The sequence below is a fragment of the Elephantulus edwardii genome, unplaced genomic scaffold (assembly GCF_000299155.1).
Source record: "Elephantulus edwardii isolate Elephantulus edwardi_28Jun2011 unplaced genomic scaffold, EleEdw1.0 scaffold00523, whole genome shotgun sequence".
NCBI lineage: Eukaryota > Metazoa > Chordata > Mammalia > Macroscelidea > Macroscelididae > Elephantulus > Elephantulus edwardii.
The window spans coordinates 221663-236635 of record NW_006400273.1 but is presented as its reverse complement, the minus strand read 5'-3'; the positions used below and the strand labels follow the sequence as shown (position 1 = coordinate 236635).

Genomic DNA, 14973 nt, shown 5'->3' with positions numbered 1-14973 from the left:
CCCTCTATGAGGTGGATTGATTCAGTGACTGGGATAATTGGGATGGGAGTGTCGGAGACAGTGCGATTGGCACAGGACCGAGCGGAGTTTAGGGCTGTTGTACATAGGGTCGCTATGAGTCGCAAGTGACTCGACAGCACATAACAACCACAACAATAATAATAGTATCTGACAGACAAGCATTCTACAGAAAAGAGCAGATGAAAGACATTTACTAGTTAGAAAAAAGACCAATATTCAATGTCGCTACCCACCCCACTAGATGTTTGGCTTTTTTTTTTTTGAGAGAGGATCATCAGAAATGTATCCTTTCATTAGTTACTGCTGTTCTTGTGCCATAAAGTTGGAACTGACCTACAGCGTCACTCCAGCATGATTTCAGAGGCAATTAATCACAAGCAAGGAGACTGTCCATCCTTCTGCAGAGCTGCTGGAGGTTTCAAACTGTATACCTTTGGGATTACAGCATAGCTTCTTAACACTAGGCCATGAAAGCTCCCTCATTAGCTATTGTTAATATGTGGACTGTAAAATAGGAAGTGATCAATAGCTGACCCTCTAGAAAGTTTTCAGAGGCACTAAATCACATGGGAGGAAAATTTCTCATCTTTTTCCTGCAGAGCAGCTGGTGTATTCAAACCATGTACTTTCAGGATTGCAACGCAGCTTCTTGCCACTAGATGCTGTTGTTATATGCCATCAAGTTGCTTGTGACTCACAGTGACACTATATACAAAAGCTCTGAACTGTGCTCTATCCTGAGCCAATATCACTGACTCTGAAACACCTACTCCAACTACCCGAGTCACTGAATTAACCCATCTCATCTAGAGTCTTCCTCTCTGAGCTATCTCTCCACCCTTCCAAGTATAAAGTCCTCTTCAAGGGCTTGTCCCTCCTGGACACATGCCCAAAGCATGAGATGGAACTTCAAAATCTTTACCTCCAAGGAGAAGACTGGTTTCACCCTCTCCAGGACAGACCTGTTTGTTCTCTTAGCAGTCCATGGTACTTTCAATACTCCTCTCCAACACCACAACTCAAAGTCACTGATTTTGCTAATATCATCCTTAACTCATTATCCAGCTATCTGATAAATAGCAAGTAATTGTGAAGACCATGGCCTGGATCAGGTGTACCTTAGTCTCCAGACTGACATCATTTTTTCTCAATACTATGAATCTCTGACAGAAAACTTTCCCAATGCAATTCGTCTTCTGATTTCCTGCCTACTGGTACCAGAGTGTTGATTGTATAGCCAATCAAACTGAAGGTGTTAACAACCTCAATCTCTTCTTCATCCATCATGGTACTGCCAATTGGTCCAGTGGTGAAAATTTTTGTTTTCTTGATGTTGTGCTTCAATCCATATTAAAAGCTGCAATCTTTGACCTTTTGTATCAACTGATTCAGGTCCTCCTCAGTTTCAGCAAGCAAGATGGTGTCATCTGGATGGCACAAGTTGTTGATGAGTCTTCCTCCAATCCTGATGCCACATTCCACCTCATAAAGTCCAACCTCCTCAATGATTGGTTCCGCATATTGATTGAAAAGGTATGGAGATAGGATGGATCCCTGACTCTGAATATTGAACTGGAGCACTAAAAAGCCAAAGCAAAAGGAAGAAATCAAGAAGTTAAGGAGATGAATATAAGATTTCAAGGGGAGCTCTGGTGGCCTAGTGGCAAGAAGCTGTACTGCAATCCCAGAGGTACACGGTTCAAATCCACCAGATGCTCTGCTGGAGAAGGAGGGACAATTTCCTCCTCTACCAGTCAGATCTGATTTGACGGTACGTGCACAAAAAATAATAATAAAAAAAATATATATAAGATTTCAGAGGGCAGCTTGGGAAGACAAAGTCTTGACACTTAGAGAGATGCAAATCAAAATAATAATGAGATAGTACCTTACCTTAACAACAATATAGCAAAGTTCACAAAGTTCATGAGTAAAAAATCCTAGCAAGGGTGTACAGAGACTAGAACATTACTGGCAGAATGTAAAATGCTGCAACCATTATGGAAAGCAGTATGACACTTCCTTAAAAAGATGAAAATGTAAATACCAGCCAGGATCCATTTGACTTTAGCAAAGGTATTTCTGGTGTCTCCTTTTCTAAACCAAGCCTGAACTTCTGCCAATTCTCTGTCAATGTAGTATTCCAGCCATTTTTTAATCATCTTCAGCAATATTTTGCTGGCATGTGTTATTAACGATATTGTTCAGTAATTTCCACATTCTGTTGGATCACCTTTCTTAGGAAGTGAAATGAGTCAGTCATAAAAGGACAAATAATATATAAGCCCACTCTTATGGAATCAGACAATCAGATAGTGGGGCATGTTAATTAATGTTATGGAACAAAAATCAATGAGTGTTGTAGATTTTCAAAGTATGATAAAAATAAACAACTAATCAGAATAAAAGTATTTTTGTTCAGTGATAAATGCTACTTCCCATTAGTTAATACATTACTTTTTTTTTTTATCCCCCACTATCCGTGAGGTCCCTATGACTTCTGGATAATGGCCTTACTCAAGGAAGCTAGGCATAAAATATTCTTTAAAAAGTGACATCCTTGGTACACATTCTTTTTTAAGCCATGAATCAAAATTATTTTAACAAACCTAACACAGTAGGAAAATGCTTAAAGAACTACAATTTCTTATTTGGCTCAGACAAAGATATTTTTAAAAATCCTCAGTTAATAAGCAAAGCACTCCTTAAAAAGAGAAACAGGAAGGAGGCATCTCACTCCCTGATTTCAAATCCTACTGCCATAGTGGTGAAGACAGTGTGGTACTGGAACAGTGACAGAAACATGGATCAATGGAATAGAACTGAGAATCCAGAAATCAGCCCATCTACCTATATTTAACTGATTTTTGACAAGGAGATGAAATCAGTTAAGTGGGGAAATGACAGCCTTTTAAACAAATGACAAAATTGGAAAACCATCTGCAGAAAATTCAAGCAAGACCCACATCTCACTTCACACATTAAAAACCAACTCAAAGTGGATCATGGACTTAGGAGTAAAACCAAGGACAATAAACTTCATTAAAGAGAAGCTTGGAGGAACTCTTAGAAGTCCTAATAACAACATAAAAAGTCTTCAAAGAATCCTGAAAAATCTACAACCAGGAGAGGATAAAATAGATGAATGGGACCTTCTAAGAATCAAATCCCTATGCACATCCAAAAACTTCTCCAACAGGGTAAAAAGGGAAGCCACAGACTGGGAAAAAAATATTTGGTAATGACATGTCAGATAAGGAACTTATATCTAGAATATCAAGCACCGCAACAAGATAAAGGTAAATTGAAAATGGACACAGTATATGAAGACACTTCACCAAAGAAGACATTCAGATGGCCATCGAACATATTAAGAAATGTTCAAAATCCCTAGCTCTGAGAGATGCAAATCAAAACAACTATGGGATATCATCTTACCCCAGTCAGAACAGCAAAATTTAACACAACAGCAAACAACAAATGCTGATGAAGTTGTAGAGGTTGCGGAGAAACTGGAACCCTTATTTTCACATTTGATGGGAGTGTAAAATGGTGCAGCCACTGTGGAAGGCCATATGGCGCTTTCTCAAAAAGTTGCAGATAGAAATACCATTTGACTCAGCAATTCCACTACTGGGAATATACCCCAAAGAAACCATAACCGCCACCCAAGCAGATATATGCACACCCATATTTATTGTGGCTTTGTTCACAATAGCAAAGAGTTGGAAACAATCCAAATACCTATCAAATGAATGGAGAGAGAAGCTCTGGTATATTCACACAATGGAATACTATGCTTCACTGAAACACAAGGGACTCATGTCATACACAAAAAATGGGTGACCCTGGAGGACACTATGCTGAGTGAACTATCTCAGTCACAAAAAGACAAATATTGCATAGTGCCACTGTTGTAAAACGGGACTGATATCGAGGTTGAGGGGAGACTGAGAAAGGGGATAAATAATGTATACTGCATTGAAACAGATGAGGGAGGGAACTATTTTAAAAGGATACATGATTAGGTATTATTGTTATGACAGGAGTCTAGAATGAAGGCTGCATAGTGGACTTGGGGGGAGGAATTGTATAACAGTGAAAGAATTTTTTTACTTTTCAAAGAGATGAGCAAATTGGGGGGGCGAGAGGAGTGGGCAGGGAGAAAAGTACAACAATGAATTAATAGAAATTCAAAGTCTCTGTAAACTTTCATTATAATTAATAAAAAAATTCTCAGTTATCAATTGTAGTAAAACAGAGGTTCATCAGGCAATGGCTGAGATTTATAATGGTTCAGAAAGAGTCAGGATTTTATTTTATGTTGATGATGATAAAGAAACTGCCACAGAAATGAATGATATGAACTTGCAAAACTGGTGAAACTCTAAAGATAATAACCATGAAGATAATGAAGACCTACTATTAGAAGAACCAGAGCCTTAAAGTCATATGTAAGCTAGTTTTTTTAGTTCTTTTGAAGGAATTTGTAAATGTTAAAATGAAAATTTGAGTTATTTAAAATTAAAGCTTTAGAAAATTATAAAGATTTTTAAAGATTTAGAAGTATCTCAACAATTACTTCAATAAACCCAAAACTAGTACCAAACAGTAGATGTTGATGATACATATTTTTATTAAAAAGTCAATTTTAAGAACAGTGTAAACTTGTGTTATTTTCTTGAACTGTAATATTGAAAACTGAAAACAAATACCTTTCGTGTTTTTATGAGGTAGGATTCTGAATAGAGAACAACAGAAAAGTATGATTGCATCCTCTAAAAAGATGAAAACTTGTGATATCCAGAAAAACTAGGCAGTCCCACTGAAAGCTGGCTCTCACAAGTTTCACTGTAACTGGAATCCAAGAGAGAAACAAAATGAAAGGAGGAAGAAGAAATATCTGTAAAGAAAATGGCTCACAGCTTTTTTCGTAGACAAATCATGACAAATTCAGGAAACCACTGCCGCAAAAAAAAAAAAAATGAGGTGGATTGATTCAGTGACTCGGATAATCAGGATGGGAGTGTTAGAGACAGTGCAATTGGCACAGGACAGAGCAGAGTTTAGGGCTGTTGGACATAGGGTCGCTACAAGTCGCAAGTGACTCGACGGCACATAACAACAACAACAACCTAAATCCAATGAGTCAAAAATAAATGATAAAGAGTATAGCTCTAAAGCTGCTAGACTGGGGGCGGAGGGTATACAAAACTTGTTACATACAGAGGAACAAAAATAAGAAACACAGTGATATCTCCCTAGAAATTAGGTAAATAAAAAAAAAGATAGAGAAGTGTCTTTTAAAGACTACATCTAGAAAAGAGTTTTTTTCAAAATCAGTGTCAATTAAAGTGTCAATTAAAGACTACATCTAGAAAAGAGTATTTTTCAAAATCAGTAAGAAAGATCCTAGGGAGGAAGTAAAAAATAATATTGCAACATTCCATGAGGAATGACAACTAATGCCATAAAACAAAATATAATAAATAAATATTTTATTTATAAAATAAACTGTTAAACAAAACCAAATTTGCTCTGTAATCTTTTATACAAACTACAAAAAAAGTGGGGAAGGGGTGGGTAAGAAACAAAGGTCCTTTTAAAACAAACCACAGGATACTGGTGGCCCTTGACTGCTCTGCTAACCAAGTGATGGTGGATTGAAAGCACCAGCTGCTCCACAGTTGGTTTCTGTAAAGTGTAATCTTGGAAAATTTATGAAGCAGTTCAACTCCATCCTTAAAAGTTACCTCACAGTGGGTTTTCTGATGGAAGGAATTTATAGCATACCTATATTTTTAAAAATGCAAAAGAAAGTTCTTCAGGCAGAAGGAATTTGATACTTACCTTGAATATCTATGGAAACAGATAAACTAAACATATAAGTCAAAGGTATTCTTCTCTTATTTTAACCCTTTAAAAAGGTTTAAAGCAAAATTAGTAGAAATGTAGTATGTGGGGTACATACATATATGTAAAACATGACAATATCAGCAGAAAAAGGAATGATTGAGAATATGCAAATAAAAGATAAACTCCAAATTTTTCACAATTGGGCCCAAAGTTTCCATTCTAGTCCTATTCCTACTATTTTAAGTAAGATATCCACCACACTACCCAAAAATAATATTCTAATAACAATGTCATGCCTTCTTGTACTTGTTTCAGCCTTAACTGATAAATTCTTAAACAAACCTAGACTAAATCAAACTAAAAAAATTAATTGTTGTCAAGTTAGTACTAACTCATAGCTGCCCCTCCAGAAGGTCTCTGAGGTTGTAAATTACATGGTAAAGATTGTCTATATTTGCCCTACAGAGCAGCTGATAGATTCAAACTCCCAAAGAAGCTCAGCCTTTGGTTTAGCAGTGAAACTCCTTATAGACTACGCTACTAGAACTAGATTAAACATATAATTCTTTTTCTATGTCTTAGAGGCAGTGTTTGAAAGCCAGATGTGTGAAATGAATTTATGGTCTAGCTGGTAATAATTTTGTAATAAAATCAAAGTAAATGGCAGTGATATTACACCTATTAATTGACCTCTGGAAACAGTACTACTGCGGCTTCTTTAAGAGAAGCTACTATCACCCTGATACTAATGTGGTATTCATTTCTTAATTCTATAAAATTCTGCAAATGTTCTGCTCTACATTTTTACTGTGCCAATTTCCACTACTTACAGCGACTAGGTGGGCTGATGTCCATCACAGTCAAAGTAGGATTGTCTATGTCACTTCCCCTTCTTCTGATTCGACTGTCATCGTAGTCTGAGGTAAAGATGCTGCTTCCACTACTAGTGCTTAAGGAATGTTCAGTAGGGCTAAAACTCACAGGCGATCGGAAGTTGGTCCCCTGAGTCCTTCTAGCTCTTGGAAAAGTCTTACGACCTAGAAAATAAAAAAAGAAGAAAAAACCAAACCACCAATTCCCTTATAATTTTTTCTTAAGATAAAATTACCTTAATACTAGTAATTTAAGGAACAAAAATTGGAAAAACAATTATATGGTTATATGTAGACTTAAGAGCAGTTTTCTTTATAAAGGAGTTCAAGAGAAAATTCTTATAACTTGTTTGAGATTTTAGTGAAAGTTTATAAAGAACTTGGATTTCCATTCTTTCATTATTGCACATTTTCCTCCCTGTCCCTCCTCCCCCAAAGTTCACGTTTTGGTTTTGGTTTTGTGTTGTTTTTTTTTAAATAAAAACAGTTCTTTTGTTGTTATACAGTCATTATCATCGTTGTCTCCCCCTTTACTATACAGCTCTTATTCTGGACTCTTGTCATGTCAATAATACCTAATCATATATTCCTTTTATACAGTTCTCTTCCTCATCTGTTTCAATGCCATGTACATCATTTGTTCCCTCTTTTCCTAGTTTCCTTCGAACCCCCATGTCAGTCCTGTTTTATAACATTGGCATTATGCAGTATTTGTCCTTTTGTGACTGAGATATTTCACTCAGCATAATATCCTCTAGGGTCATCCATTTTGTATAATATTTCATGAGTTCTTTGTTTTTCAATACTGCATAATATTTCATTGTGTGAATATACCATAGTTTCTCTATCCATTTGTTTATTGACTGGCATTTGGGTTGTTTCCAACTCTTGGCTATTGTGAACAAAGCAGCAATAAACATGGGTGAGCACATATCTGCTTGGGTGGGAGTTATGGTTCTTTTTAGAGTATATTTCCAGTAGTGGAACTGCTAGGTCAAATGGTGTATCTAATTCCAACTTTTTGATAAAGCACCATACTGTCTACCATAGTGGTTGAACCATTTTACACTCCACAACCTTAGAAGAATATACCCTGATCATGGACAGGAAGACTCAATATTGTGAAAATGACAATCTTACCAAAGGCAATCTACATGTTCAATGCAATCCCAATACAAACACCAATCCCATTTTTCAATGAGATGGAAAAGGCAATCTCCAATTTTATCCGGAATGAAAAGAGACCCCAAATAAGCAAAGCACTCCTTAAAAAGAAAAACAAGGTAGGAGGCATCTCACTTCCTGATTTCAAATCCTACTATGCTGCCGTGGTGGTCAAGACAGTATGGTATTGGTACAATGACAGACAGATAGATCAATGGAATAGAATTAAGAACCAAAAAAAAAATCAACCCATCTACCTATGGTCAATTGATTTTTTACAAGGAGACAAAATCAGTTAAATGGGGAAACGACAGCCTTTTTAACAAATGGTGTTGGTAAAACTGGAAAACCATTTGCAGAAAACTTAAACAAGACTAACACCTCACATCATACACAAAAACCAGCCCAAAGTGGATCAAGGACCTAGGACTAAAACCAAGGACTATAAACTTCATTAGAGAAAAGCTTGGAAGAACCCTAGAAGCACTAATCCACAACATGAATAGACTTCCAAGCATCCTGAAAAATCTACAACCAGGAGAGGTTAAAATAGATGAATGGGACCTTCTAAGAATCAAATCCCTACGCACATCCAAAAACTTCTCCAACAGGGTAAAAAGGGAAGCCACAGACTGGGAAAAAATATTTGGTAATGACATGTCTAATAAGGGAATTACATCTAGAATTTATAGACTACTCAAATGCCACAACAAGATAAAGGTAAACCCAGTTGTAAAATGGGCACAGAATATGAACAGGCACTTCACCAAGGAAGGCATTCAGATGGCAAACAAATACATTAAGAAATGTTCAATATCGCTCGCTCTAAGAGAGATGCAAATCAAAACAACTCTGAGATATCATCTCACCCCAGTAAGAATAGCAAAATTCCACAGAGCAACAAACATTCTTATAACTTGTAATCACAAATTCTAAGACAGTAACAAAAGGAAACCATCACCAACAAAAATGTCAAGAAAGAAAAAAATAAAAAAAAAGGAGCAAGGGGATAGAGATGGTTGTTGTTATTATGTGCCATCAAATTGCCTGTGACTCATAGTGAACTATGCACAACAGCTCTGAAGCCTGGCCTGTCCTGAGGCAGTCTCACTGATTCTGACTCACCTACCTCAATTGTCTTAGTTACTGTATCAATTCATCTCATCCAGGGTCTTCCTCTCTTGTGCAGTCCCTCCACACTTCTGAGCATGCTATCCTTCTCTAAAGATCGGTCCCTCCTGGCCACAGAGCTACAAAATCCTGCCTCCAAGGAAAAACTTGGTTTCACTCTCTGAAAGACAGACCTAACATTTGTTTTCTTGGCAGTCCATGGTATGTTCAAGGCTCTTCTCCAGCACCACAACTCAAAGGCATCAATTCTTCTTCTGTCATCTTTAGTCATTGTCCAGCTCTCTTGATTCACAGCAAGTAATTTTGAAGACCATGGACTGGATCAGGCACACCTTAGTCTCGAGACTGATGTTTTTCCCTCTTAGTACTCTGGAAAGGTCCCTAAACAGTAGATTTGCCTAATGCAATTAGTCTTTTGATTTCCTGACTGCTGGTGCCAAGAGTGTTGATTGTGGAGCCAAGCAAGCGTAATTGTTAACAATCTCAATGTCTTCTCCATTCATCATGGTGCTGAGAGGTGAGAGGTTTTGTCTTCTTGATGCTGAGCTTCAAGACATATTGAAGACTACAGTCCTTGACCTTCTGCAGCAAGCGCTTCAGGTCTGTCTCAGTTTCAGCAAGCAAGATTGTGTTATCTGCATAACGTTGGTTATTGATGAGTATTCCTCTAATCCTGATGCCACATTCCTTCTCTTTTGAGTCCAGCCTCCTGAATGGTATGTTCTGTATACAGATTAAAAAGGTATGGAAATAAGACGTATCCCTGGTGCACTCCTTTCCTGATTTTGAACCATGTAATATTTCCCTGCTCTGTTCTGAGGACTGCTTCCTGGTCTAAGTATGTTGTTGTTGATTGCCATCGAGTCAAGTATAACTCATAGCAACCCTATGAACAGAAGACCTGAAGCCTTTCTATAACTATCATTTTTATCAAAGTTCATAGTTTCCAGAGGCATGTTGCTTAGGAAGCAGATGTCACTCCTGCTTCCAAGGTCTAAGTATAGGTTTCACATAAGCACAGTCAAGTATTCTGGGATTCCTATTCTCAAGGTTAACCACAATGTCTTATGATCCACATATTCAAATGCTGTTCCATAGTCAATGAAACAGAGATAGATATCCCGCTGGTACTCTTTGCTCTCTGCCAAGATCCATCTAAAATTGGCAATTAAAACACACTATCTATGAATGATTGAATGGAAAAGCTAGTATCATTTGCAATATTTCACTCAAATAAATTAAGAATCATTGAGAAAACACACCTCAAAAACTAAGTGATTCAGGAACAAATCCATATCTAAGAATAGTACATATATATGAGATTTTTACCCAATACTTTTTGTAGTGTAATTGCCAGAAACTTACCATCATTATAGTCTTGATGGTGATATGAAACATGATACCTCCTTGGATATGTACCTCCTTTTCCAAATTTCTCAAAGATAGGGTTGTCATAGTCTGTCAAGACCCAGACGCAATGTTATATTACAAACAGAAAAAAAAAAGTCAAATATTTCTAACGATAAAAAGCATTCTTCCAAATTTTTATTTGATTAAAAATAATCTTTCCAAGACAAATACTATCAAGTGGCATAAATACTTAAACATTTATAATTTGCATAGTCTAACCTGAAAATTCCTGATGATTATCTGGGTAGCTTTGTGCCCTAGGCATTCGTGATTTTGGATAGGTTTCTCTGTAAGTAGAAAATGTTTTATTAAATTAAGATAAATTATGTAAGTGAGATACATTTCCAAAGTCTTAGGAGCAATTTCAGTGTGTTTCTCTGTCCATACAATTTTATGCAAAAGAGCTTATTCTAAAATGTTAACATAAACAAAAACTGAGGAACTTCTCATTAGACATCTACTTGGTACTCTCTTTCACTGCTGTAGAGTCAGAACCAACCCATAGCTGACCCTTCAGTGGGTTTTCAGAAGCTGTAAATTTAACAGGAGGAAAATGCCCACTTTCTGCCCTAAGAGCAGCTAGTGGATTTGAACCACACTTGCTGTTGGATTCACAGTACAACTCCTTATCCCGTAGACCAAAAGATCACCCTATTTAGTACAGACTGGTAAAAAGCCTGACTTAGGAAATGAATCAGAATAGGAGTGAGAAGTAGGCAAACCGATGTTTTAATCCTATGTAAAAAAGATACATTTCCAAAGTCTTAGGAGCAACTTCCGTGTCTTTTTCTGTCTGTATAATTTAAAGTAAAAGAGCTTTTCCCAAAATGTTAATATAAATAACAAAAGGGGAAACTTCTTTTTAGACATTTACTTAGTAAATGTCTCTTTCACTGCTGGGGAATCAGAACCAACTCACAGGTGACCCCTCCAGTGGGTTGCTATGAGTCAGCATACTGTAAGTCAGACTCAGCTCGAAGGCAGCTAACAATAACACAACATGTTTTAATCCTAGTTCTACCACTAAACTACTGTGCAATCTTGGTACATTACCTTTCTGAGACTGACTCCTAATCTATAAAAACCAAAACAAAACCAGTGCCATCAAGTTTATTTTGATTCATAAGGAGCGTACAGGAAAGAACAGAACTGCTCCATCTTTCTTCCACAGAGTGGGTAGTGTTTTCAAACTACCAACCTGACAAAGCAGACAAGACAACTGTACTTGTATATACACAAAGTGCTCAGGAATAAGACAAAGGTTTTATGAATAGTAAGTATTCAATAAGCTATAACTTACTTATTACTATTTTCCCTGAATTTCTAAATCTCTACTTGAGTAAATATTAACACAAATAAAGGTTTCATGTATCAGTAAGAGAAATGTAATAGTATATTTCCATATAATATCAGTTATCTTTTCATAATTTGCCTTCATAAAGCAATTCAAGAGAAAATTAACAAGTAGAGAATTTGACAAGGAATCTTTGGGCTTTGGGTGCTATACAATATCAACCAGGAACACTGCCTTATTAAAATTAGGAGAGGGAGTACAAAAAAATTCATAGTTTTAATTTTATTCCCCTGTATTTTTAAACAGCTATTTCACAAATCAAAAATATTTACATTTTTTACATTATAATTAACATACCAGGTCACAATTACAAATAATATTTTAATTTGGTATCAAATAAATAGAAAGGTAAAACAACTGAAGAACTATCCAAAATCAAAATTGATGAAAATTTAGACAGCAGTTTCACCAACAAAATTTCAAAAGTTATTCACTCAATAATTCACTGTTTCTGAAGTAGAACAGACTCATAACTGACCTTCCACTGGGTTTTCAGAGGCTATAAATCATACAGGAGGAGACTATCCATCTTTCTCCTGCCTTTAAAACCAATTACCATGAATTCTAAATAGGTGTATTTTGGCATGAAGGAATACTGAAAAGAATATAATCAAAAGAAACCTTAAAGGCATTATTTTAATAAACTGAGTTCTATGAGGTTAAGGGATTTGCCCAAACTGTGAAAATACTCATTTGTACTAAATATAACCAGTCATCAATTACTTTCTTTTGATTGCAGCACAGAAAAGGTCTAGATAATTCACAAGCTAACTACTTACAGACATACATGCAGAAACAAAAATCACAATCAACATTACCCATCCAAAGGACTATCAAGTGATGGACAGCTTCCTGAGCCAGAATTTTCAGGACTGCTCAAAGATAATGGATCCAGCATCTAGAAAAAGAAACAAAAGTGTCTTTATAATGTAACTGGATAGTCCTTAAAAGTTACTGGGTTTTGCTCATCTGTAAATGAATGAGAATTTGTTTGCAAATATTTTTTAAAACAAGTTTACTGAGTATTTAATGCATATGCCAACATATTCATGCATTTGTACTGCAAAATTTAATAGCTTTTGGAATATTCAGTGTTCTGAAATTTCCCAACAATTTTGTTAACACTTTCATCAGCCCATAAAGGTACAGCCATCAGCATAACCATCAGCAGTCCCCAGTTACTAGTTTTCAATGATATAAAATGTAATTTCTTTTAGAGAAGCCATTACTTCAAAATTTCTTGAGAAAAATTTTCTTCATATAGTATTGCTACTGTTGTGTACTGTACAGTTGAAATTAACCCATAACTGACACTCTAGGTTTTTAGAGGCAGTAAATGCACAGGAGGAATCTGCTCATGTTTCTCTCATGTAGGAGTCAGTGGATCCAAACCTTGTACCTTTGTGATGGCAATATAATTCCTTACCACTAAGCCACAGAGCTCCCTTAACACAGTATTCATTTAAATAATTAAAAGTCAAAATATCTTGCATAATATTCCTTACTAAAATGGAATGATGGTCAAATTAAAACTAATGATATCATTTGTTGCTGTTACATACTGCAGAATCAAAACCAATACCTAGCTGATCCTCTATGTGGAGTTCAGAGGCTGTAAATCACATGGGAAGAGGCTGTTCTTCCACTAAGCAGCTTTGGGTTGGTAGCGCAACTCCTTATCACTAATTTATCAGAGCTCCCTATATGATATAACTGCTTCATGAAAAGGAATTGTGCTGGAAATCCAAAGGCACATGATTTGAATCTACCAACTGCTCCTCAAGAAAAGGATGGACAGTCTCCTCCTGTGTGATTTACTGCCTCTGAAAACTCACTAGTATGGGTGGGTTCTGACTACAATACCTAACAACAACATTATTATCATAAGATATAAATTACCTTATAATAGCATTTAACTTAATGTTAAGAAAACAAGAACAAATCCATAACATTCCTATACTACAAAGATAATTGAGAGAAATAAACTACCCTCTTTTGAAACAGATACTTAAATTACTGAACCTTTGTTTCACTGTCCTGGAGCAAGGTGCAAAAAGTTAGCCTCTTCCTCTCTGCGCTCAAGTTCCTGACCCAAGAATGTCCCTCTCCCCTTCCTTCACCATTAGAGACTATAAAGCCCTCAGTCTATATAGGAAGTTGGTGTTATAGTCCTGTCAAAATCTCCTTTCCCAGGTTTTATTCTTGGCAATAAACTTGTCTGCACCTTGAGCTGCTGAGTCTTTTCTTACATGTCGCTAATTTTGTGTGTGTGTGCGCGTGTACCATCAAACCAGATCTGACTGGTACAGGAGGAGATTGTCCCTCCTTCCCCTGCAGAACATCTGGTGGATTTGAACCGTGAGCCTCTGGGATTGTAGTTGCAGCTCCTTGCCACTAGGCCACCAGAGCTCCCCTACATGTCGCTAATTTTTAAAAATGTACTAGAAAGCTCAGAAACCTCAGCTTCACAAAGTTAAATGACATAATAGTTTTTCTATATCTTTAAAATGTTAAAAATATCTAATATTAAACATATTCATTTATAAGCATTATAACATTCAAGTATTCAAGTATCCCTTACATATCAAATCCATTTTGGTTTTTTCACTTAAGGACGGCATGAGATTGAAGAACATAGCAAAACAAACAAATAAACTACCACTCTACCCATATGCTAGCACTAGGTAACTGCCGAAACACAATGACTGTAATAACATCTTTTTTAATAAAACTGAAAAATTATTTCAAACTTCTACTTACTTGGTCCATGCTCTCCGGAATGAACTCTCCTTCGCTGTTGATACTAGTGAATGAGCCATTCCGAGCAACCTGATGCAATTCATCTGGAATGTATCCTGGGGGAGGGGAACTTCTTTCTCTACTTGTATGGCCTCAAAAGAAAATAATTAAATGATTTTATAAATATCAGTTTGAGCGACTGATGGCTGACAGCATCACCTGTTGTGCTCCCACAGTTATTTGGGGAGATAACTGCTGTCTAGCTTGACCACACGGGACCCATTAACTCAGGGAGGAACTGCCCACCACCACGTGACTCCAGAGGAGCAACCAACCGGCCCCAGCTACAAAAGACGCTGGAAGAGCAACCGCTGCCAGGTCGCTGCATGACCCCAAGGAGCAAACACCCCCAGCCACCACGTGACA

The 14973-nt window shown here is 36.7% G+C and overlaps 1 protein-coding gene across 1 annotated transcript in view; it reads right to left on the bottom strand.

The window, feature by feature from the left end:
- The window catches only part of MAP3K2 (mitogen-activated protein kinase kinase kinase 2), a 208349-nt gene that overhangs the window by 137095 nt on the left and 56281 nt on the right, over nucleotides 1–14973 (bottom strand). Inside the window, exons 7-11 of the mRNA XM_006903148.1 lie at nucleotides 14569–14699; nucleotides 12627–12706; nucleotides 10674–10741; nucleotides 10410–10502; nucleotides 6708–6914 (exon numbers count right to left, since the gene is read on the bottom strand). Of these exons, the coding sequence (XP_006903210.1) occupies nucleotides 6708–6914; nucleotides 10410–10502; nucleotides 10674–10741; nucleotides 12627–12706; nucleotides 14569–14699 (579 nt within the window). The remainder of the gene's footprint in view (nucleotides 1–6707; nucleotides 6915–10409; nucleotides 10503–10673; nucleotides 10742–12626; nucleotides 12707–14568; nucleotides 14700–14973) is intronic.